The sequence below is a fragment of the Ochotona curzoniae genome, unplaced genomic scaffold (genome assembly GCF_017591425.1).
Source record: "Ochotona curzoniae isolate NIBS_2020 unplaced genomic scaffold, NIBS_Ocur_1.0 contig_66, whole genome shotgun sequence".
In the NCBI taxonomy this organism is placed as follows: domain Eukaryota; kingdom Metazoa; phylum Chordata; class Mammalia; order Lagomorpha; family Ochotonidae; genus Ochotona; species Ochotona curzoniae.
Window position 1 is genome coordinate 12,619,899 of NW_024466512.1, and position 24,545 is coordinate 12,644,443.

Sequence of the window (24,545 nt, forward strand, 5' to 3'; positions counted from 1 at the left end):
GGGAGAGTCTTCTACGCTGGCTCTCTCCGCAGATGCCTGCAGTAGCCAGGTCTGAGCCAGCTTAAAGCCAATGAGCCAGAAATTCAGCCTGCTCTCCTTCCTCTGTGGGTATGAGGGATCCAAGAACTTCAGCCACCAGCACGGCCTCCTGTGTTGTGCACTGTCAGGGAGCCATGGCCTTTTCTGTAAGGGAAGCCTGGAGATGAGGAGGGAGGGCTTTCTCCCTGGAGGCTGGGCCTTCCTGCCTCTCCCCAGAGCGGCGTGGGCAGTCTGGTGCAGATTGGTGGGCTTGTTTGTTTGGCTCATGTTTTGGAGAGGGAGTGTGTGGTCTGTGCCACGTGCAAAGACTCCACCCTCCCCCTAGTCTCCTGGTCTGCTTCTCCATTGTCTTACAGCATCTTCCATCCTCTTGGCTTTCTTCCCAAAGCCATCCTCCACCCTCTCCAGGGACACCCAGCCTCCTCTCAGACCACTGGGTTCAAAGGTCACAGAAGGGAAACCCCCTGGTCCAATTCCACCCCAGGCCTACTTTAGTTGTTTTTTTTACTACAGTGGAACTTTCTGTAACAGGGAACTTAAAGTGTAAATGCCAAGGCCTGATTTCTCTGGAAAATTCTGAATAGAGGGCAATGCTGAGTACTGTTGAGAGCTGCTGGCTGGGAAGTGGGGTGAGGCTGTGTGCACATCCCCTTGGCCAAGTCCTATGTGTCCCAGGATGTCGTGCCCAGCCTTGGTGGGCATTCCGCTGTGAACTGTAAACGTATTTCATTACTTCAGTGAGTACTTTTTTAAGGGCCAGGGTTCCCTGTGGTTACTGGGAATGCAGAAATAACCAGAATCAAGAATCCTGATGGGAGAGGCATAATACTAAAAACACAACCATATTTCATATGTCAGGTGGCGATTACTGCCATGAAGCTGACAGAGCAGACTAAAGGAATAGCAGGTGGTGGGCCAGGGCTGGTGATGAGTTCCGTCTTGGAGGCAATAAGGCGATGTGCAGGTAGTGACTGAAGGCCAGGAGGAGCTTCACGAAGCCAGGGTAAAATAAGGAAGCTTAAGTCCCAGGAGTTATTGGCTGTTTTTATGTTTGCATTGTACTAGAAGTTAAGCACCTGTTGATGTGTCAATTGAGGTTTTAGTTTCACTGTTGTAAACCTTTCAAGTGGATAAAACCAACACCCAAACCTGGTTTTTGCCCTTCCAGTGGAGAGTGAATTGATTCTATTTTCCTAAAATTATTCCCTGCGCCGGGGAGCTGGGTTGTCAAGTTTAATCATAGGACACGTGAGGCAAGACTCGGTAATGCGATTGTCGGATGAGGGTGTGCATCTTCCTGAAGCTCTTTTCTTGGGACATGATCACAGCTGGTGTGAAAACACTACATTGTTGGCTGGTCACCCTGCAGGCTGGGTGATCCACATAAACATGATGCCGTTGTGAGTTCACTTTTCTATTTAGAGAAGCGTGTCAGCTAGAAATACCTCCACCTTCTCTCCCTGACGCATGCGTGCTCAAGCAGTGGCCAAAATAGCCCGTGGAGTAAGTGGCCGCTTTAAAAACCGTCCAGCCACCGACTCCTAAACAGACGGCCAGCAAAGGGAAGTAGAAGTTGGATTGTGAGCGATCAAGGTGCCCACTGGAACTTAACGGGGATTTTGTCAGGATTTGGAAGATCTGAACCACCAGTGGAGGCGCCTCTTGGGATTTCTCGCCTGTTGCTTCGCTTGGTCTCCCGTCTTCGGATTTGAAGATGAACGTGCAGGCTTGCTCCAGGTGCGGTTATGGAGTTTATCCCGCAGAGAAGATCAGCTGTATTGATCAGGTCAGTACACCCTGTGTGACCTTTGGGAGTAAACAAAAAAATGCAAAAAATTTCTCTTGTCCCACGTAGACTCGTTTTTTTTTTTGTTGTTGTTCCCCAAGTTTTTCAAACCACAAGAAAAAGATGTATTTTCCCACCATTAACATTAGATTTTAGTGTCTTCCAAGTTGTCTCATAGAAAGTTATCCGTTCATTTAACTTGTCATAGCTATGTGTGATGATTACTTTTTTAGAGAACGATTTTCTCCTTAGAGCTCAGGGATTTTTATTTTGTTTTATTTGTACCCTACAACATGTGTGCATTCTGAATCAGGGGGTGGGCGGAAAGTAATAGCTCCATCGTCTCTGTGTGATTTCTAGATTTGGCACAAAGCGTGTTTTCACTGTGAGGTCTGCAAGATGATGCTCTCTGTTAATAACTTTGTGAGTCACCAGAAAAAGCCGTACTGCCACGCGTAAGTGCTCGAACCCCCCCGCCCCCACACTGCTGCTGGAGTTTTGTTTGTTTTTCAGCAAATTGCCGATTATCACGTCCTCTGGGGTTGACTCCGAGAAGCTTCTTCCCAGACCCACTTACATTCACTTATTGAAGGGACCCGAGAGATTTTTTTCACTATGCCATACACACACAAAATACACCAAACTTCTTAAAATGAAACCTGTCCATTAAAACCTTATGAAAATATCATCAAATGTTATCCACAACAATGCATTTCTATGAATATGCATATAAGACTTCAAAGTCTTTTAAGTTATTTGAAAACCCTTTCCTGTTTCTTCAAATGCGTTTCAAGCAACCACCTGCGGTCTTTATGTATATTTAATGTATTGGTTTGTGCCTTTTTTTCTTCTGGAATTCTCATTGTTTTGAAAATGAAATTAATCGTTAAGTTTTGTATTTATGGCTTTTATAAAAATGACTGCGCCTTCAAGAGTAATCCCTCGCTTGTCTTGGATAAAGTGTGTTTCTAATTTTGATTTAAATCTATTTTTTGGTAGCCATAACCCCAAGAATAACACTTTCACAAGTGTCTACTACACTCCATTAAGTCTAAATGCGAGGAAGTTTCCAGAGGCCGTGGGTGGGGTAAGTTGCTTCATTTTCCATTTTAAAATAGCCTTTAAAGAAGATCCCTGGGTGAAGGCACCTGTCAGGTTTTTAAGTGTCTCTGTCTGTATGTGAATTTGCTCAGTTCCTCTACACACCCTTGCTCAGTGCATTTCAATAACAAATGTTCTCTTTGTCCACTGCAGTGTTCGAGTCTTGGATAATCTAGTTTGGATATTTGTGTTTCTCGATCCTGGTGTATTCTTTGGGTCTGACAAGCAGTGGATGACTTAGCGATAGCTTATATGATAGGCCCTGCATATGCTAGATACTAGATACATAAAATAAAGATTTTCTAGGTGGAATATGGTACAAGGACCTTTAAAAAATCTTTTTCCTGTAAAAATCTTTTACATTTTGTGAGAGAAATTTAAAAAATCTCTGGATTCACTCTCTCGAGTCTCTGAATTCAACAGTTATTTCAGATTACTGGGGTAGAACTAGGTCAAGGATATTTTGATTTGGAAATTCAGTTGGGTTTGGGACTTGAAGAGCTGGGATGAGGGACTAGACAAGGAAGCCATGTTGATGAATCCAGCCTCTTTTGAGAAACTATCCATCTAGCTACTGATGGAACTCGTACCTGTTAACATGATGATTCACTGAGCTCGCCTTGCCCGTGCCCCACGCAAATAGTTGCTCAGTGGAATGAAGCGTTAGTGACTTTCTAAATTTAGAGTATTACCCAGAGCTGGAGGACTCTCTAGTCATCTGTCCTCACCCATGATTTCCTCCCTAATGTTACCCCACCTTGTCCCCGCTGCTGTCCTCAGTCCTCAAGAAAATGCACAGTGGACAGAGCCTGGAACCTTACCCTTGGCTCTCTGCACCTGTTGCCCAGATGTCACAGTTCACTAAGTGCCTTGCACAGTTGTGAACTTCTTACCATCTTTATCCCACGTGTTTGCATAGCATTTACATTCACTGCATGTTATTACGGTCCCATTTCATGGACAAGGAGACAGAGGCTCCTGGGGTTGCCCATGCTTCGTTGAGTTCTGAGGATTCACAAAGAACCCTCAACTCTAGAAATGGCTCATTGTTTTAGGACTTCATTCTGAATGCTGATTTTAATTCTTAGTTGAGTGCCACACCCTTGTCCAAGTTCTTTATGCTGTCTGCCCTGTTCTTCATGAACACCTTCTGCAGCATTTTCGTTTTTTAAAAATATTTTATTTTTTATTGCAAAGTCAGATTTATAGAGAGGAGAGACAGAAAGGAAGATTTTTCATCCACTGGTTAACTTTGGTCCCTTTCTCCCATCCAAGTGTTAACCTGGCCTGACTCTGCTTAGCTTCTGAGATCAGACAAGATTGGGAATGTTCAGCATAGTATGGCTGTAGACATTGGCCCCTTTCTGTATGTACCCAGAGGATGACAAGCCTTAATGATGTCTTCTAATGACCAGATGTTTGTGCAGTTGGGTAGCAGGGTTTGACAGCTGAAAAGCAGTGACCGAAAGTGCCATAGTCAAGGTTTAACTTTTCTCTGAGCTTCTTTTCTTATTCTGTAAAATTAATGATTTAAACTTCAACTTGTAGAAGTAACAGTTTTCTGGGTCTCATCTCAGACCTAATAAATGATGATTTATTGGTTTGAACAAAGTTTTTAGCCCCTGGAAGTTAGTCTTTTCATATATTCTCTTTAAGAAGTCAGTGCTTTGGCCTAGGTCCTGAAGATGTTGCGGTGGCAGTTCTCAAACTGATCTTTACGCTCAGTGAAATTCGAATAAAAAAATCCTGTTTTTAAGCAGAAATTGACACATTGATTGTAAAATTGATGTGGAAACACAAAGGTTCTGGAATAGCTAAAGAAATCTTGAAGGACAAAATTGAAATACTCTGGTTACCATACTTCAGGCAGAAGGAAATAACCCAATGTAGGACTGACACAGGAATGGACAAACCAGTGAGCTGGAAGACAACATTCAGAAATAGAGGTGCATGTATGTGGTCAATTTTATGACAAAGTCAACCACTGCAAATCAACTTAGCAAGGATCTTAAAGTAATTTGTACTGGCACGACTAGATATTTGTTTGCAAAAATGAACTTGTATTCATGCATGAAAATTAACTCAAGGTATATGACAGACAAAAATGTTAATCACAAACTTATAAAGCCGAGGTGATTATTTCCAAGAAATTGGAGAGCCATCACTTTAGCAAGCTCACTGGTCGATTGAAGTTAAGAACCACGATGGGAATACACACTGTTTTCTGGATTGCTCCAACCTCGGTGAGCTCAGGCAGACATGTGTGATGAGTTCAGGTAAACAGGACTCGGTTCTTCAATCTCTGTGCTCTACACCAGGTGCTCCTTGTGTCTGTGGCTGGGCTGATGGATCAAACGAGGCTGTAGATGAACTGACAGTAGAGTATGCATCATGGTGCACTTAGGATGCTTTGCAATGGACATTTAGGAAAACCTGCAGATTTTAACTGTGCTCTATTTATTTATTTATTTTCTTTCCTGGTGGAAACTTTTATGGCAACATCTTCATTGTGCAGATTGATGACCCAGAAGATAATGAGCAGTTTAAATCTGGTTTTCGCTGGGACATGAAATCCAACGGTGAGGCAGGTGCACCTCACAGGCAACCACTTGTGAATGAGGTGAGACAAGAGTGATTAGTGGGTTTGGAAAAATAGAGAAGAACACCATTCTATACAAAGTAAATGCATTATTGTTGGTATTATTCCTCAGGGAAACTCAGGTGTTATTTTTTGTTTAGCCAGTTGTAATCCAGCAGCCTATGTAAGTCCTCCATCAGCATGTCCTTGTGTTATCTTAATTGTGGTCCAGGCTAAGTTCATTGTCTTCTGTCTCTCAATCACGGGCTTCAGACACAGGGAGGCTCGAAAGCAAGGCAGCCTTTTGCTCTCTCTTCCTGGTCCCGTCTCCATCCTCCCCCTGTGTCATTCCCATCCGGGCCTGTGTGAGGTGCTCTCCCAACAGTCTCTCTTCCAGGTTTGCCTTTCTGACACCTGTGTGCTCATCATGCCCACACATGGACTCCTGGATGACTCAGACTTACTCTTCCCACTGTGACTGTCTGTTGACAACTTCATCACTTCAAAATTCTTCACCATTTACTGTGAATTACACAGAGGAGTAGCATTTTTCTTTCTGTAAGAGAGAATGCACTGAAACTAACCCACTATATACCTCCTCCTATCCTAGTCCCCTCAGTAGAAACACCAACCATTATTAGACTGCATATCCTTTCGGACTGTTCTATTCTCATTTCATTTATAAGCCAATCTTTCTATAAATTATCTATCTATCGATCTGTCAATCATCTCTCCTTCCAAACTATCTTCCTAGTTATGGGGTTCGAACATAATTATTGGAGACTTTGAATGAGTTATTTAATCACTCCTGTTAAGTTTTCTCATCTATAAAGTTAACTGAAAACATCCCCAAAGCCATTACTTCTAATTGAAGCTGTGTGTGTGTGTGTTTCTCCTGAAGCATCCATACCTTTATTTCTTCATGAGACAGCATGCATTGCTTTGCAGTCTGAGCCTCTCGCTCAGTGGAATCTTGGAGCTGTTCTTGTGTCAGTGTCCTTAAACTGTGATGGGTGGATGCCCTGTGGGTGCATCAGAAAGAATGAGTGCACCATGCAGTCCTACCAATGGCCAGGACAGCAACAAACATCCTTGTCTATCAGTTCTTTTGCATTAAATGTTTCTGTAGAATTGATAATGAGAAATGAGGCTTCTAGGTCAACAGCTGTGTGTACACTACTAGAATTATTCAGCAGATACCCACTGGGTGTGTTACATGCTAGACACCAGTGAACCAGGCATGGAACTCCCTGCTTCATGGAGCTGTCCTTCTGGGGTGGATGCCATTCTTTCTCCTTTTGCCTCTGAATGACTGGATGCCCAGCTCTAAGTCTATCTTCCTGCTCAAAAGTGGACCTAGCTCACACAGACTGTTTTTGAAAACCTCCTGTTGTATTTGTTTTCTGCACGGAGCGTTGAACCCTTAAATGCTTTCTGATTTCCATTTGTTCCCCATGTTAGTTCTGTCTCCCAAGATAGGCTGTAATTATCTTAGAAGCGGAACTCTATCGTTCTTTCAGTTTTGCTTTTGCAGTTGTCAGCTGTCAGGCACACATAGGTGCTGGGTTTTTGAAGCTTGTCTGTCTGAGAAATGCTGCTGAATCTCTGAGTGGCTTCCACAGTGGCTCCTCTGTCCAGTCTTGGTCGAATAAACAAAAAAAAAAAAGGTGAAGTTGCATTTGACATTTTCCATGACTCTAGGTGAACTTCAGAATGTTCAGTGGCCGAGGCTCATAGGCTGTGTTATAGTCTAAGAACGCACACATTCTAGCTAGTTGAGACTTACCATATACCTGAAGGAGCTTATTGATTTTTCAAAGGAGTTTATTGTGTATTGAAGCCATCTTATTTTGACAGTGTGTGGAAGTGTGTCTAGGCATGTTGGGGAAGGAGTGTCTTGCCAACCAGATGTGCATATGTTTGCATGTGTCTGTGTGCTTCCTTTCCAGCCAGCCTATTGGGCTAGATACGGGGAGGAAGATGCCTGGTGCCCAGGAGCTCTGCCAGATCCTGAAATTGTGCGGATGGTTGAGGCTCGGAAGTCTCTAGGGGAGGTAAGTGTCCTGGGAGTTGCTTTAGCAGTTGATTGCAATGTTCCTTTATTTTTAAGAGTATGACAGACAGAATGGTGCCACTCCTCCCCAAAGATTCCTGTGTTCTGACCCATAGACCTTCTGTGTCTGTCATGTTCCTTTGTCAGTGAGGCTGTGGAGGGTAGATCCTGGAGGACCAGGGTGGCCCGAACATGTTCATAGGGTCCTAGTGGGGAAGACCTGAGGTGATGTGATGACAGGAGTAGAGGTCAGAGCCATGAAAGGCTGGGAACCAAGGAGTGTAGGCTGCTGTGGGAGCTGGAACCGGCACAGAAAGAGATTCTCATTCAGTCTCTCCAGAAAGAACCAGCCCCAATAAGCTTGGGCCTCCAGACCTAAACAGGACTCTTGTGTAGGTATTTGTCTGTTCCTGCAGCTGTGGCTGCAGCAAAACCTCAAGACCAAGTCACTAATAACGAATAGTGGCCAGTCCAGCTCGTGGTTCTGCAAGGGGAGAAAGCCGAGATCCTGGTGCTGGCATCTTCTTGGCCTCTGCTGAGGAGCTTTTTGCTTCATTACAACGTGACCCAACACAGCAAGCATGCCAGAGAGGGCTTGGCTTTGTAACAGATAACCCACAAATCTGTGAGGCAGAACCCTCAAAACCCTCCTAAAGGTCCTACTCCCTCAGATACCTTGAGGCAAACGCTTTGGAGATCATGTTTCTACCACATAAAATTTGTGGAACACATTTGGACTATAGTGATAAAGAAGGCAATTCCAGCGTGGATTACAGAGACACTTCACCATAGGCACATCATGCCTGCTGGTCCTCACCGCACACCTCCACTTTAGAGAATCGCCTTTGGGAAAGCTTGGTAGTCTTTGGGACTTCTCCTTTAGAAAAAAAAAAAGCAACAGAAGCTACAGCTCATCCAGAAACAAATCATCAGAGTCACTGAAATGTGAGGAGCAAAAAAGAGCAGACATGTCACCACCAGAGCTGTAGAAGTATCCCTAGTGAGTGAGTTACAGCCATGTCTCCTGTGTGTTCATTGCTGAGTTTTCACATGTGCTGTTGGGTCAAGAGTGTTTATGTAGGTTCCTGCCACCTGACACAAGCATTGAATGGGAAACCTTTTGGCCTGGGGAATCTGAGCTCTTCAATGTTGATGATGTTATTCAAATTGCCAGTTCATACCATTTTCACATTTCTTACAAGTGACTAAAATATTTTCCAAGGACCTTACAACTCCAGTTCCATCAGGTTTTGTTGCCTTCCACCCAATATCCCATTGGTTCTCATGTGGTCACTGGTTTTGGCCAACAGGAATATGTGGAAGACTATGAGCAACAAAGAGGCAAGGGGAGCTTTCCAGCCATGATCACGCCTGCTTATCAAAGGGCCAAGAAAGCCAACCAGTTGGCAAGCCAAGTGAGTGTCTGGGTGCTGTTTGCAGTGGATTATGCTCATTTTGTGATTAATGAACTCCTGTGATTCAAAAAGAAACATGGGAGAATTCCTTGGGGAGTAGATATTGATATTGTTGCATTAGGGATTAAATGGCTTTTGTTTATTTTCCACCATTTATTTCCTTTACCTTGATTGGACCACATTTCTAAAATGGAGAGAAGATCGTGTACCTCACCCAAAGACTGGACCAGATTATATTTTAGGGTTGTTTTAGCATTCAAGACACCTTTTTAGTTTTTTTTATAAAGATTTATTTATTTTTATTGCAAAGTCAGATACACAGAGAGGAGGAACATCTTCCATCCAATGATTTACTCCCCAACTGGCCACAATGGCCAGAGCTGAGCCAATCCAAAGCCAGGAGCCTGGAACCTCCTCCAGGTCTCCCATGCAGATGCATGGTCCCAAGGCTTTGGGTCATCCTCTACCACCTTCCCAGGCCACAGGCAGGGAGCTGGACGGGAAGCAGGGCTGCTGGGATTAGTACCAGCACTCATACGGGATCCCAACACATTCAAGGCAAAGACTTTAGCCATTTGGTCACCGTGTTGGGCCCGAGACACCGGTTTTTATTGGCTGCAGAGTAGATCCACTTGAGAAATGGTATAGTAGTTTTTTGTTTTTTGGGTTTTTTTAGTTGAGAGATCAAATTTTGGAGCCTCCATGCTAGAATTTGGACTCCTGCCTCTTTCTACTACATGTGTGCGATGGACAAATAAAAACAAAGAGGTTGAGAAAGACATTTCATTCGTAAAGCGAGGAAAACCTAAGTTCTGAAAAATACAGCTGCTCCAAAATTAAGTGAATTACTCTTTGTTAATGCTTAGTGGTGCCTGTGTTCTCTAAGACTAAGCACATGAGCACAGGTGCTTTTGCTATTTTGCTATTATATTAGACTTGCCCAGGTTTGTGATGAAAGTATCCTGAGAGTATGGCTTCAGGAGAGCTGCAAGGAGAGGTCCTCCCAGCTGCTGTGAAGCACCTGTGACCTTGACCGTGTGCTATTTCATTAACAGGTGGAATATAAGAGAGGCCACGATGAGCGCATCTCAAGGTTCAGCACGGTGGCAGATACCCCAGAGCTGCTACGGGCCAAGGCAGGAGGACAGCTCCAGGGTGATGTATGAATGAGTCGGAGTGGCTTTAAGATCTCTTCCCTCCCCCCACTATTTTTTTTTCCTGGAGAAGCAAGAAGAAAGTATGCAGGAGGCACCCCAGTGCTGTATGGGTGCCAACTTCCTAAGAATTATTTCTAAGGCTTGTACGTCAGCTGGTGTAGACCTTGTGAAAAAAACAGATCAGATTAGTATCCAACCAGATGCATCCCATTAACCATTTCTTTTGCCACTGCAAATCAGAGAGCCTGATTTTTGAGCAGTTTCTATTCCTTGGCTTTTCAAAGCCCCAGTGCTCCTTAGCATAGTAAGAACAAGAGCCTCATGTTGTTCTGAATGGAAGGTGGAAGCCCCAATCCACATCAGCTTAGTCAGCAGTTTTTACTTGATTTGACCTATGCCTAGGGTTGAAATGCCTCTTTTTTCTGCCAGACTTCAATGATAAGACTCAAGGGCAAGAAAGAGGCTTAGGTTCTGGTCTAGAGCCACAGCTGGTCCACAATGGTATAACACAAGTGTATGCTGAATTCCAGAATTGTCTCCCTGTGCCAGATGCTGGGAATAGAAAGGATAACAGGACTTGCATGGCTCTTGGAATATTTGCCCTTCCATGAAGTAAAGCTGTGAAAGGGTAGGCTGTCAGGGTCTCATTAAGAGGATCTGATCGTGGAGGGATTGTGGGCCATGATCTTGCCTTTTCTTTTTCATTCTGCAGGTGACATACACAGAGGACTACGAGCAGCCAAGCGGGAAAGGCAGCTTTCCTGCGATGATCACCCCAGCCTACCAGATAGCCAAAAGAGCCAATGAGCTGGCCAGTGTTGTAAGTGTCTATACCAGTGTTATGCCAGGGAGGAAGCAGGAAGTTAACCTCACCTGGGGAATCGAGCTTCTGGTCTCCTTTTGTGTGTGCTTTGGAGCCAGGAAGTGGCTTTCCTTCATGGGTTTTCCATGACAATGACCTGACACTTTGATGTCCAAGACACACTCATGCAGAAAATCAGCATTTTATAAGACATTCAGTTTTACTTTTTTGGCATCTGTGTGTGGAGGGTGAAATTCTGCAGCTTTGGCCTTTCCCTGTAAACAGGTGAGGTACCAACAACAGTATCAGAGAGAAATGAGGGGTGTGGCCGGAACAGCTACTGGAGCTGAGAGCGCAGAGGAACGTGGAGACCAGTATGGTCAGGTATGTGATGAAATAACTTCCTGGAAACCTACCCTTTTGCATGACCCTAGCCTTGTGGCCTGGGACACAGCTTAAGGAAACAGCTGGATTCTGGCTTTTCTTTGCCCTATTGGTGGAAGGTGGATTTTTCCAAGCCAGAAAGTAGAAATGGAGCAATGATTCAGGAGTCAATTTTGTTCATTGAGAAAAGAGATTCTAAGCCTTCCCCTCCCCGTTTCAAGTAAAGAACTTATACAGACATGTTCTCTTTTGTGTTTGGGCAGTGCAAGCCACCATTAGTTATAACACACATAACTTCACCTATGTACCTAGGTGTGCCTGTTCACGTAGATAAAGCGTAGGCTCATGTACTGTTGTCTTAGATTTGATTCTTGATGATTAGAACATCTTGAGTGAATTTTCAGACCTGACAGGAACAAATACAGAGAACCAGGCAGGCAGACAGATAAACTGTAAATATCTGTAGTGACTTAGATGCCAAGAGGTCCATGCCTCTTTGTAACAAATGAATGCTCATTGCAGTGACCGTGCCATGGAAGCAACTTCTGCTTTGTATCCAAGCAAAAAGTCCTTCTATAGGATTAAGTATCTTATGAAAAAAGCTTACCGTGCATGATGTATAAACACACACCTATGTGAATGTGTGTGTTGAAATAAAACCACAGAAAATTATAAAATGGGCTAGTCCGTAGAGCAAATTACACAAGAATTTGAGAGCTTTTTAAAAAATGTATCTGTTTTGAACTCACTACACCTGGCCGAGGTCATTCTGGCAGTCAGGTACAAAGGAGCACCCAGGCTAAAGAGTTTGCATTCTTGGCAGAGTGGGAGCCAGATGTTCTCACTGGGCCTGGCTGTTTTACATAGAAAGCTGTGTGTGACGGAATCCCAGCCTGGCTCTGGGGAAGACAGGCCCTACCTTTGTTGAGGCCATGGAGAGACAGAGGCAGGAACCCAAGGGGGCATTGTAAGGTCTCTTCCAGATGTGTGTGCCATGTGAGAACAGTGAGAACAGAGGCAGAAGTGGCTAATCCTGCCTGGTGCTTGTTTTGGGATGAGAGACATATAGTATACCCAACAGCCCGGGAAGGGGTACTTGGTCACATGATGAGTTTCATGAACGAAGTTTCCCTTTGTGGGGGTGGGTAGATGATGAGGGGAACTAAAAGAAAAAAAAAACCCTGAGATTATACAATTCTTAGTCTGAAATCCACCATTGGTGCTATTTCAGATAATCTTATGACAGTTGGGAGGTTTTCCCACAAAATTGCAAACAGTATTGTAGTTCCCCCTTCTCTGGTTAATGGTTTCATTACCGGGCAGGACAGTACTGAGGAGGGTGCCATGGCCTCCTTTCTGCATAGGTCTCCCTTGGGGCTTAAGTGAGGACTTCCCTGGGGTCAGTTAAGAAATGAATATTCCATAAATGCTTGGCTGGGGAGACTGGTCATCACCCCAGTGGAATAGAGATGTGGATTCTCCCTTACTGCTGACTGTGTGCTGGGTACCAATAAGTGGGCTGGGCTCCAGGTCTGTCTTCACCAGCACATGGACACCACTGGAATGGCCAACGTGGATGGGAAAAGATGGGGAGTGTTACTGATGGAAGGTTTGGATTGACTCAGCAGGGTTCCCTGGAGGACTATGACGGGCACAGGGGAAAAGGCAGCTTCCCAGCCATGATCACCCCAGCTTATCAGAACGCCAAGAAGGCAAATGAACTCGTTAGTGATGTAAGTATCTTGTGGTGGCAACCCACAGAGGTATAGAGGTGGGGGTGGGGAAGAGACTTGTACAGCGGTGCCTACTGAGCCCCATGTAAAGATTTATTAGAACTGAATCAACATAGAGCGATCACTCGGCCCTCACTTCCTGCCCCGACTACTGATATCTGATTCTTTGGTCCCATAAGTGCTTCCAAAAAATTCTGACACAGACACACAGCTCTGACTCATATTTGAAGGTTGTTTGAGACCAATGTCAAGGCTTGCCCAACCCGATAAGCTCAGGTTTGGAAGAGTGCTCACCAGAGAATGCACTTAGAAATTGAGGGTTTTAGGGAAACAGCTAATTAAAATGTGTGCCTGAGGGTGGAACCCGGGATAAAGTGGTTTTTATTTGCCAAATGTTAGGCAGCCAGCAGTCCTTGATAGTGTATAATTAGCCTGTAATGTGACATGCTCACTGCAGAGTTGAACAACTTGGACTTGGTTCTCTAATCATTAGAACTTAGCATTCCTTTCACCTGTCTGGTCCTTCCTCTGTGTTCCACTGCTGTTCAGTTATTAGTTACCAGAATGGTACCAAGCTTGCCCTGAGCCCAGAACTCACACATGACTCAGTTACTCATTACTAAGGGGATGAGAAGAGACACAGAAGCTCTGAGCAGGATGGGCTCGGACTTAACACTGTTTGCTCTGATCATTTCAAAATCAGTTTTTTTTTTTTCCCCCAGTGAAAAATGATCAAGTGTGAAAAGGGTCAGGAAGTTCCCAGTACAAAGAGGTCCAAGTTATTGATATAGACTTATTCAAAAATGTCTATAAACCCAGTGCAGACATTAAGTCTGGGGTACTTCTGGATGGTTTCTCTCGCAGAGTGTGGAAACAACACTGGTTAGATCTCCTTCTGTCTTTTCTTCCAGATAAAATACAGGCAGCACTTCCAGAAGATGAAAGGAGCAGCGCACTACCACTCTCTGCCAGCGCAGGACAACCTGGCTCTCAGACGGGCTCAGAGTGTGAACAAGTTGGTGAGCGAGGTGCGTATGGCCGTAGGAATCACACGTGTGTGTCCTAACCTTCACTTCGGGGCAGGCAGCAAACAAGGGGCCCCTATGGTAAAAGGTGTCACATGTCATCAATTGCCCACGGGCGGTTAGCTTCCAAAGAATGAATGTGCAGTGACATGCCACGAGCAAAGAGCCTTGAATGAAACACGTGACAGCTTTGTTGGGTTCAGACTTGTCTTCCCCAGTTGTCACAGGGCTGTTGAGTGTGTCAGGCAACGGATTGCTAGTTGCCAGGAAGAACACTGGATGCTCCAACTGTTAGAACAGCCCAAGGGCACTTCAGAAGGTTGGTGGGAAATGGAATGAAGAGATGAGGTGTGCTTGCACAAACTGGAGAGCCCTAAAATGTCAGAGAAGTTCAAGATCAGAGTGTTTCAAATCCAGACACCCTCTCCTCTGGGTTGCAGTCCACGTTCCTAGAAGCCACGTGTCTATGCGAGCCCCGCTTCCTTAGCGGCCAGAGGGGCAGGGTTCTGTTTGATGTCCCTGGGATTGGGTGCTTGGTTTTGTTTGTTTTCCTTTTCACTAGTGAGGACTGACTGGCAAGGGAAGAAATCCCTTTGTAGCCTTTCCTGGTTTCCTCGCAGAGGCTTCTCTCATTTGCATTACTTACTTGGACTCTGCGGGTGCTGGTCCAGTTGGGAATGACAAGAGTTCTGAAAGAACTCTTATTAACAGCTTACCTGCAACTCAGAAACCCCTGCAGATAGCCTCAAACCCGCGTCTGCACTGACTTCCGCATGGCCAGCCTTTTGCCCAAAGCAGTTGGTCAACTCCAGGTCCTCTGACTCTGGACTGCTCAGGAAACAGGAACTGACGTGTTCCCAGGTCCAGCAGGAAGCACTAGAGGAGTTCTGTGGCCTCGGGATCTGCATTTTTTAACCATGTGTTGCAGTTGATTCTGACACTCTAGGTCAGAGGTCCACAAATTACATCCCGAGTTCAAAATCTTGTCCCCAGCTTATATCTATAAATGAATGTGTTACTGGAACACCTGCATCATTTTGGTAGGAAATTTTTTATCTTAGGCCACCCCTTTTGTCATAGGCTCAGAAAAGTCTAGTGTGTTTCTAGTTCAGAGGCTGTCAGGGTCAGAACTGGAACCAGACGTTGGAGGTGCTGTTTGGCCACCAGGTGTAACACTATCACCATGTTGGCCCTTTTCCTGTATGACTGTGCTAAAATTGAATACAGCAATATAAAAACATACTTACAGAATTCGAATCAAATTGCAAAGCAGTTTTATATGTTGTTTTCCCTCTATGCTGTATGTTGAGCACCATAGTGCATCTCACACATGTGCTTTGAAAGGCATGTTTCCATCATACAGTTTTGTAAAACAAATTAAGTTGCATTTTCTTCAGAAAGAAGCTAAAAGGGAACCTTTTCTTTCATTCCGTCTGCTGTTTTATCCAGTAAGTCACACCAGCTCTGCTTCCATGAATGGTGATTAGCCTTACCTGCCTTCTACAGTGACCTGGCATAACTTAGACTCTATTTAATAGCCTTACCTCTTCTACCGAGTTATCCAGGGGGAGCCCAGAGAGTCTGCCCTCTTCAATCGGTAGACATTCTGCATCCAAGTGGTCTCAGTTATTATAATCCTTTGTAAAGTGTCTTCTTAGGTTAGGTTCTGGTGGAATGTACATTCAGAGCCGTGCATCACCCTGAGCACGCGGTGTAAAGGGTTTCTGCCTAGGGACACATTCATGGGCCTAGCACCCAGTTTGAAGAGCAGAAGTCTAGACACTTCTATGACCCCTCAAAACATTTACCCCAAGAGTGACACTGATTTCTAACACAAATTTTTTCCTTTTTAAAAGTTGTTTCAAATATTGTAGCATTTGTTTTTAAGAGGCATTATACATCTGTGGTTTTCAGAATGAAATGAATGTTTTACTTATGATTTGTTTTTATTTATTTATTTATTTATTTATTTATTTATTTATTTTTTATTGTTGCTTACATTGTATTATGTAGTACAGTTTTATAGGCGCTGGGGAATCCACCATGGGGGGAGGGGTATGGGAGGGGTGGGGGGAATCCCCAGCACCTATGATTTGTTTTTATAAAAGAAAATGCATACTGTTGCCGTACGGTATCATATGCCTGGTATTTCAAAATCTTGGGTTGAAAGTTTCCTAAGAAAGAGTGACTTTGAGTTTGGTTCTGTTGTGTTTCCAAGGTGGAATATAAGAAGGATCTGGAAAGTAGTAAAGGTCACAGTGTGAACTATTGCGAAACACCTCAATTCAGGAACGTGAGCAGGATCTCAAAATTCACCAGTGATGTGAGTTGGCAGTGCCAGACCATCGGTTTGGGTACTTCCGTGAGCCTTGGCTGTAAGTCTCTTTAGGAGACTGAATGTGTCCGTGTGTCCGAGAGATGCATGGTCTTCAGGGCACAGAGTGTTGGTGAGGATGGCCTGTCAAGATCGCTCCCCGCAGTGTTCAAACTCTGTCACAGACCCCACCTGCTCCTCCCTCCTTGCCCTTGACTTGGCCAGCTCTGGGTGAGCCCTGTTGTGTTTGTGCTCCTGCATCCCTAGTGTGTAGCACTGAGTCTGCTCCTGTTGAGAAATGCTGCTGAGAGAGCCTGGCTGAGCGTGTGAAGTTCGCTCTTCATGTGGCTCAAGCCTCGGGTTGCCTGGGGAACCAGGTGTGATGTCCTTGTTTTACAGGTGGGCAGATATGTACCAGAGTGACATTTTCAAATTTGAAAATTCTCAGAGGAGGTCTGAAGATTCATTTATGAAAATATCAAGGACCTACACTAAATTCTGTGATTTTACTTCTATTTAGCTAGCTGCACGTAACAATAGAACTTACAATTGCAAGGGACTTTGTAGTGGTCAACTTTAGGCAAGTTGTGGAACTTTTGGAGCCTTTTGCCCATCTGTAAAAGGGGGATGTTATCAATTCTTGCTCCATCACGGAATGCTTATGAAAATCAACTGATACATAGGAATGGAACTCTGCTAAATACTTTCTGTCTGGAAATTCAGGACTGATGATTTTATCATTATTAGTCAGTTACCAAACTTTTCTGTTTACAACTTCTTGTCATTATTTCAGTCTAGTCTCTCTTGAATTGGTGGTGGGATATAAACATCACTTTATGCAGTGTCCTAGGGACTATTTTTCCCATCACATAAATTAGCAAATCTCAGGTTTTATTCTTCGTGCACGACCATTCCTTGGTGTGTGAACGGATTGGCTCTAGTAATCCCAGCCTCTGAGGACCCCAAATGTGCAAGTGCCCCAGTCTCTTCGACAAAATGGTATTTTCGCAGAATCTAAGCACAGCCTCCAAGAATGCTTAATATCATCTCTTGGTTATTTGTAATGCCTAACACAGTGTTCACACTGTGTAAGTGATGCTTTCCTTATACTATCTTGTTTAGGCAGTAGTGACCAGAAAGCAGCCTGTACACATTTGATTCAGGTGTAGTAGCTGCTTGTTTTTTTTAACCTAGTTGCTCCATGGTTGGATGTGGAACCTGAAGATCCAGGGGGACCACAGTGTTCAGAAGCAGAGACAGTAGCATGCATGGGTTTGTAGCATTGCACCCATGGAGTTAGACATGCAGAGCCTGAACCATCAGTGCTTTTCTGTTGCGGCATTCACTGTGAGTTTTCACATTGGAAAAATCTGGTAAATGTGAAGCTCAAAATGTCGAGACAAACAAAAATCAAATCTGTCTTGTGCGATCTATTCCCGTCAGATCCCACATTTTTCTTCTTCTTTTTGCACGCTGTCTGCCTGTCTTACTCCAACTTCTTATATTTGCTTGAAATTTAAGATGAAGAGATTTTCAAAAAATAAGTTTGTCTTGTCTTTGTTTAGTGAAGCACCAATTACTTATCTAGGTTCTATTTACGCTTTGGAATGCTGCATTAAAACAAGGAGTTTGTCTTTGAGTAGTTGGGAAGAGAATGGCTTATTGAAAATTTTCTGTTTCCATGTAGAATAAATACAAAGAAGACTACCAGACCCACATGAGAGGCCGCTATGAAGGGGTTGGCATGGACAGACGCACCCTGCACGCTGTGAAAGTTGGCAGTCTAGCCAGCAACGTGAGTGCTTGAGTGCAAGGGCCTCTGGCGTCGAAGGGGTGGGCATAAGGAATGCAGCCAATTCTTTCTCATTTTGCCCTTAAAGACCCCTGTGTTCGAAAGAGTAAAGATTGACACATGGGAATTTGTAAGAATAAATGGATACAACTAAATTAGGTTAGAGACCTGAAAAATTTCCTTTATCTTCGCTTGGTGTGCTATGAGGAGTACTTAGATTTTTTTCTAACTGATCTAGTGTGCACGAAGCTTCCCACATCTGAGAGAAAAAGATAAATGGATGGGCATGAATCTCATTTGAAGTTCCCAAGATTTCCAAAGCTGGCTGATTTGTTTGTTCATCCATTTATTTCGCCTTTGTGTTTGTAAATGCCTGCAAGGTCATAGGATAGTGGAACAGATCAGGCCTCTGTGTACCCTATAGCATGTAACGTATTCATCTCACGTTGGCTTTGTCAATCTAGTTTATAGGTTTGCAGACAGCAGGCTGTGAATCTTGGAGATAAAGAACACTTAAAGGAAACTGATTACATTATGAAAACACAAACATTAGATATTCTTACTAAAGAAGAATGTTCAGATCTTTAGAAAACAATTTAAATATGTCAGACTCTTGAGTTTTCTTTGCTTTTTTGGGGGGGGCATTACTCAATAACTCTTTCATTGTGCAGAGGTTCCTCTTTTTTTAAAAAAATAAAAACAACAAGGGATTCTGTAATTAATAAAAAAGATAAAATAAATGTGCCACAGACAGAAGTTAACTAATTTTGACTTAATTAAGGAGAACTCTAATTAATTAAAGGCAGACGTGTGAGCATGATTTTTCTTGGAGATGATGAAACCAAATTGCTTTGCTTCTGGTTATTTTGGAAAATATTTCCTGTGACATTCAAACAAGGTCAAAAGAAAGCAGAAACTGATTTTTCCTTTCTGTCTTGTGTGTTTCAGATCGCCTACAAGGCTGACTATAAACACGATATTGTCGACTACAATTACCCCGCCACTCTGACGCCTTCCTACCAGACAACCATGAAACTGGTCCCCCTGAAGGACGTAAGTTCTCTTCCCGCCCTTTCCAGGCTCTTCCCTGGACTTCCTTCCGAGAGAGTGATTCTTAGGCTGCAAGACAGAGGACACAGGATGTAGTAGCCTGTAGGAAGTTACAGGGGTTGAGAAAGGGCAATTCTTTTATGCATGGTTGGAAACAGGTTTTCAATATCAAGTGAGATAGGGACAGCTCTATTTTTCTCTTGATGATAGCCTGAGCCAGATTTTCTCAAAATTTGGTGGACTGTGTATGCTGGACACATAATTTTCCTTTGTGTTGATGGCTTCTTTAAAAAAAATACTTTGGAAGGTAGTACGCTAAGGACTGAAGGAAGCAAAGTAGAGGAGGTAGAGAAAGAGGGAATGCTGGCTTATTTTTTCCTCAGGATTGCATAGGAAGGCGTGTGTATTCCTTAATTTTTATAGGAGTGATTTTGTTAAGGATTTTATTGTAGCTTATTGTAGGAAATGTAGAAAACATATAGCAAAGATGTAGAGAAAAAGATGAAAGTCATCTACTGCATTAAACACTACTTAGTATAGAAGTAAGTTGGTATCAAGGTTCTTTGTCAATGAAGTTCATGTCCTATCAACCAATAGATCAACAAGCAATCCAACCTTTACTTATTGAATGCCCAGTGCCCCTTTCCTTCAACTCCTTCAGGATCTGCACAACCCTAGCCGTTGACTTGGGCACTGCTGGTGGCAGCTAAGTCTGGCTTCTCTCTGGCTCAGAAGCAGTAGGGTTCGGTCGACGTCTCTAGTGTCTGTTGTAGTGTCCAGGATACTGAAGCACAATCAGTGGTGAATGATAGTGTGGTGGATGAAAGGGGCGTTTCAAGGTTGAACTTGTGCATGGGATGGGAAGCAGAGGAGTATGAGGGCCTATATTTTGCTTCTTTTCCCAGGAACTTTGGTTGGTTTAACTCTTTCATTTTACCTTAGTGAAGCCCAAAGTTAAACTTGGACACAGCCAAAGCTATTTCCTTTCTTTTTTTGACTGCATACATTGCTTGATTAAGTTTCAGATCAAGAGTACCTCATTAACATTTGAGTGTGTGCTTTTATAATAGACTTCTAAAAACCGTGCCTACTAAATAGCACCATCCAAATGGGATAGAGCCCTACAGTGCTGTACTCCTATGACTGGCTATTCTGTCTATGTAAGACTTTGGATCAGACCATGCCTCCTCTGAAATATAGCCAGCCTACCTGGTTTTTAAAAGCTGATACAGGATTAATGCTTGATAAGATTGGAAATATTATTGGAGTTTAAAGACAGGTACCAAACTGGCAGCCCAAGAACCACATTTATAGAATGTTGAAGTTTGTTTTTTTTTTTTTTAATTAAGCTAATGTACGAAAGTTGAGAGCTCACCTAACATCTAGTACTTCCATCTTTTCTTAGAACCCGTGGGACACGTGGCCCTAGCTCCTCCATGGCAGCAGTTGACTGGGACTGAGTGGCTGTTCCTCCTTACTGAATACTCTCCTTTAAGTTCCTTCCTGCCTCTGGCATCAGTTTGAGTTTCTGACCTCTAACGTAGGGACCTTACAGTTAAAGAAGTTTAGGAAACTCATTTACAAGAACATTTGCTTTTTCTCTGGTTGGTAGCCTTAAAGATGGTGAAATAACTGTGAAATTAAATAAACAAGCTGGGATTCTTAATTAGAGAATATTCCCTTTCGATGGCAATACCAACACTAACAGAATTAAAATGAGACTCTATTTTCAGCAAAGAAACCTTCAGAACGTAGATGGAATTGAAGGCCAAGCATTTGTCCTGTTGCAAAGATGTGATTAATCTAATGGAGTTTGTTAATTATGTCCTGCAGAGAAAAGTAATTGTATTCTGCAACATACTTAATGCAGAACTATTGGGAAGGAATATGCCATTTAAAAATAGAGGTTTTGTCACATTTTATCATGCATAATTCTGAATTGTAATAGACTCTATTATGAGATGATAATTTTCTCCTCTGAATTAATGTGTTAAGAAGCCACTATACTATAATCTCATTAATAGCTGACATTGAAATGACTTTATATTTCTTAGTTTTCTCTACAGACCTCCTGGCCAAAACTCAGGGCATGCATAAACCTCTCTTTCACCATTAACTAAAAACTTGTGAGCAGTACCTGTCCTTTATCCCCAGATTCAACAGAGCACCCTGTGGTTCAATGTCAGGAACCCTCTGTAGTTCCTAGGTGCTGTTCTAGAAGTTAATGTGTAAGTCATTTTTTGTGTAAATGGTGCTGTCTGTAGCTATGAAGTATCCCTTGTTCGTATCTAAATTGTCAACTCTTAGCCTAAGCATGCTGCCTTTCATAACTCTGGTCCCTAGTGTCTAGGCTGACAGCTGGCTTTGGAGGCAGACATCTGGGGTTCAAATCTCAGCTCTGATATTTACTTGAGTATCATACTCCAGGGCTCCAAGCCTCGGTTTGTAAGGCAGAGGGTGGTTGGGGAGGTGAACTGAGTGACTGAAACAGCACCTGGCACATGGTGGGTTGTTAGTTGATGTCAGGACAGGCAAGGACCCAAGGAAAACGTGGAGTATATGATTGGCAGTCAATGAAGCTGAAGTGGCTCTAAGCACTGTTTCACTTGGGTCACTGATATTTTTAAGGATTTATTCATTTTTTGTTTGAAAGAATTATATATATAGAGAGAGTGTGAGATCTTTCATCCACTGGTACAATCCCCAAATGACTGCGACAGCTCAACTGAGCCAGGCCAAAGCCAGGAGCCAGAAACTTCATCTGAATTTCCCATGTGGGTGCATAGTTCGAAAGACTCCACCAGTGCTTTCCCAGGCTGTAAGCAGGAAGCTGGACTGGAAATGGAGCAGCTGAGACATAAACTGATGCCTTAAGATGGGCTGTCATGGTGGGGAGGCAGTGATTGGAAGTAGGAGCAGGCAGATGGAAGGGCAAATATGCCAGGCCTAGTGAAGAGACAGGAAATGGTCAGAAAGTGCAGTGGTAACTGAGATGTGAGCTCCTGTGGCAGGCAGAGCCACCCAGCGGAACATGGGGAGAAGCCATGGGTGGAAGTCCAGGCAGGGGAGGCAGTAGGAAGTGGAGATACAGCAAAAGGTGTGAAGTTCCAACCAGGCCTAAAGGAGTTGCCAAATTGTGTGGGATCTTGAGTGGGGTTGTCGGCTTCTAGGAGTAAATAGATGTGAAACCAGAAGTGTGAGTGGGGGGTCTGGATGGTGCTATGGCTGCTGTAAGCCACACAGGAACACAGCTGGCTAGTCAGCCTCACCTGGCATTTGTCCAGAGGGAAGAGTCTGTTTAGGGGTCCTGGGAGCGAGGCCACATCTGAGATATCTGTGTGGGCAGCAGTGTTCCTTTTGCTTCTAAGCACAGAGCAGACGCTCAGGACTGTTTGCCAGTGGAATGGATGGACAAACAATGGGTGATGGGAAAGAGCAGGATAAGGGATCAGTATGCTGCTACTTCTGCCTTTCAGGCCAACCTTGTTTAAGTGACAAAACAGGTCATGTGTCAGTTACAATCACTCTCTTTCACTGTAGTTCTGTTGGGATAGGTTCCTGGGGCTCTCATTCAGCCCTGCTCATCTCCTAATACTTTATTATCTACCCTCAAGCCTCAAATATAGTCCTTTAGTTCTTTGCACAAGTTCCCGCACCCTCTGCCATGAGTCTTGGTCACTCACTCGTATTTGGAGGAAAATAAGACAAATTTGGATGAACATGTTCTCATGGGCAACCTTCCGAAGGGCAGTTTTGTGTCTTAACAAGAGAAAATCCACTCGCCCTAGATACCTTGAAATGGCAAAGCAGCAACCCATCAGGCTGAAATGTGGTACCCATCTCCTCCCTCTCTGAAGTCACAGTCTCCATTCAAGTGTTGAGTAGAGGGCTGTTTCCTTAGGGACGCTGGCAAGGTGATGTGAGGGCTAGGACAGGGCTGGGGTACAGGGTGCAGACGTGTTAGGAATGTCCCTCCAAGGGGCCACTAATGTTCCTTTGCCATCGCCACTAAGAAACAAGGATGGTCTTGGAAATTTTCTTATTTTTAAACATCATTTCTTGGTGCATTGCACATAAAAATATATGAAGTATAAATACATAGCTTGAGTTACTGTAAAATGTTCTTGTTCACACATTTTCATTGGGAATGATCCTCAAGATAGAACTCTTGGGACATGCTGTGTATGTGCCAAAACTATCATTTTTTTAATAAGATTTATTTATTTTTATTGGAAAGTCAGATATTCAGAGAGGAAGAGAGACAGAGAAGATCTTCTGTCCGTTGATTCACTCCCCAAGTGGCCACAGTGGCCAGAACTGAGCCAATCTGAAATCAGGAGCCAGGAGTTTCTTCTGGGTCTCCCACATGGGTGCAGGGTCCCAAGGCTTTGGCTCGTTCTCGACTGCTTTCCCAGGCCTTAAACAGGGAGCCGGGATTAGAACTGGTGCGCATATGGGATCCCAACATGTGCAAGGTGAGGACTTTAGCCACTAGGCTATCGCGCCAGGCCCTAGGGCTCTATCATTCTGATTTGGAAAATTGTTGTGGCTGTCTGGTCTGCTAGAAGCTTTGTGAGAGTTTCCATAGCTCCTTACCATGGTCAGCTCTTACTATTGTCAGAAATTACAACTTTCTGCTCTTTAGCAGGTGTGGAAAGGTATCTTGCTATGATTCTGCTGGACATTTCTCTGATAATCATGTGGTTGAGCATCTTTTCTCATATTTACTGCGCAGTTGGCTGACCTCTTTCATGAGCTGCTTGCTTAAATCATTCGTTCCTCAATGTGCTGTTTTTCTGTCTGTAGGCTTGCCATATCTTTTTGTATTCAATTGCAATTTTGGGTCCTTTTTTAATTAATTTGAGAATCATCAGTCTGATGGGCACAGGGGAAGGAAGCTAAGAAAATCTTTGGGGAAAGAGCTAGTGATATTTTCTTATGCCTGTTTTTGCCTAGGTTAACTACAGGCAAAGCATTGACAAGTTGAAGTACAGCTCTGTGACCAATACTCCGCAGATTGTTCAAGCCAAAATCAATGCTCAGCAACTGAGTCACGTAAGTGGCCTGCCCTTGCCTAATCATTGCAAGTTACCTGAGTACCTGACTCCAAGGATTTGGTTTTTATTATTGCTGACATTTATTTAATTAATTAAAAGGCAGAGATGCAGAAACAAGGAGAGAAAGAAAGAGGTCCTCCATCTGCTGGTTTGTTCCTCAAATGGCTAGAATAGCTAGCGCTGGGCTAGGCTAAAGCCAGGAGCCAGAAACTTCACCAGAGTCTCCCACATGCGTGCAGGGGCCACAGCACTCCGGCCA

The 24,545-nt window shown here is 43.8% G+C and overlaps 1 protein-coding gene across 1 annotated transcript in view; it reads left to right on the top strand.

Moving 5' to 3' along the window:
* The first annotated feature begins 1,481 nt into the window (after positions 1-1,481).
* Positions 1,482-24,545, top strand: part of LOC121163973 (nebulin related anchoring protein) — a 63,643-nt gene continuing 40,579 nt past the window's right edge. Inside the window, 15 exon segments of the mRNA XM_040991782.1 lie at positions 1,482-1,825; positions 2,186-2,280; positions 2,825-2,912; positions 5,442-5,546; positions 7,454-7,558; positions 8,868-8,972; positions 10,028-10,132; positions 10,842-10,949; positions 11,217-11,315; positions 12,944-13,048; positions 13,960-14,076; positions 16,292-16,396; positions 18,075-18,182; positions 19,128-19,232; positions 24,186-24,284. Coding sequence (XP_040847716.1) covers positions 1,754-1,825; positions 2,186-2,280; positions 2,825-2,912; positions 5,442-5,546; positions 7,454-7,558; positions 8,868-8,972; positions 10,028-10,132; positions 10,842-10,949; positions 11,217-11,315; positions 12,944-13,048; positions 13,960-14,076; positions 16,292-16,396; positions 18,075-18,182; positions 19,128-19,232; positions 24,186-24,284 — 1,521 coding nt within the window. The 5' untranslated portion in view covers positions 1,482-1,753.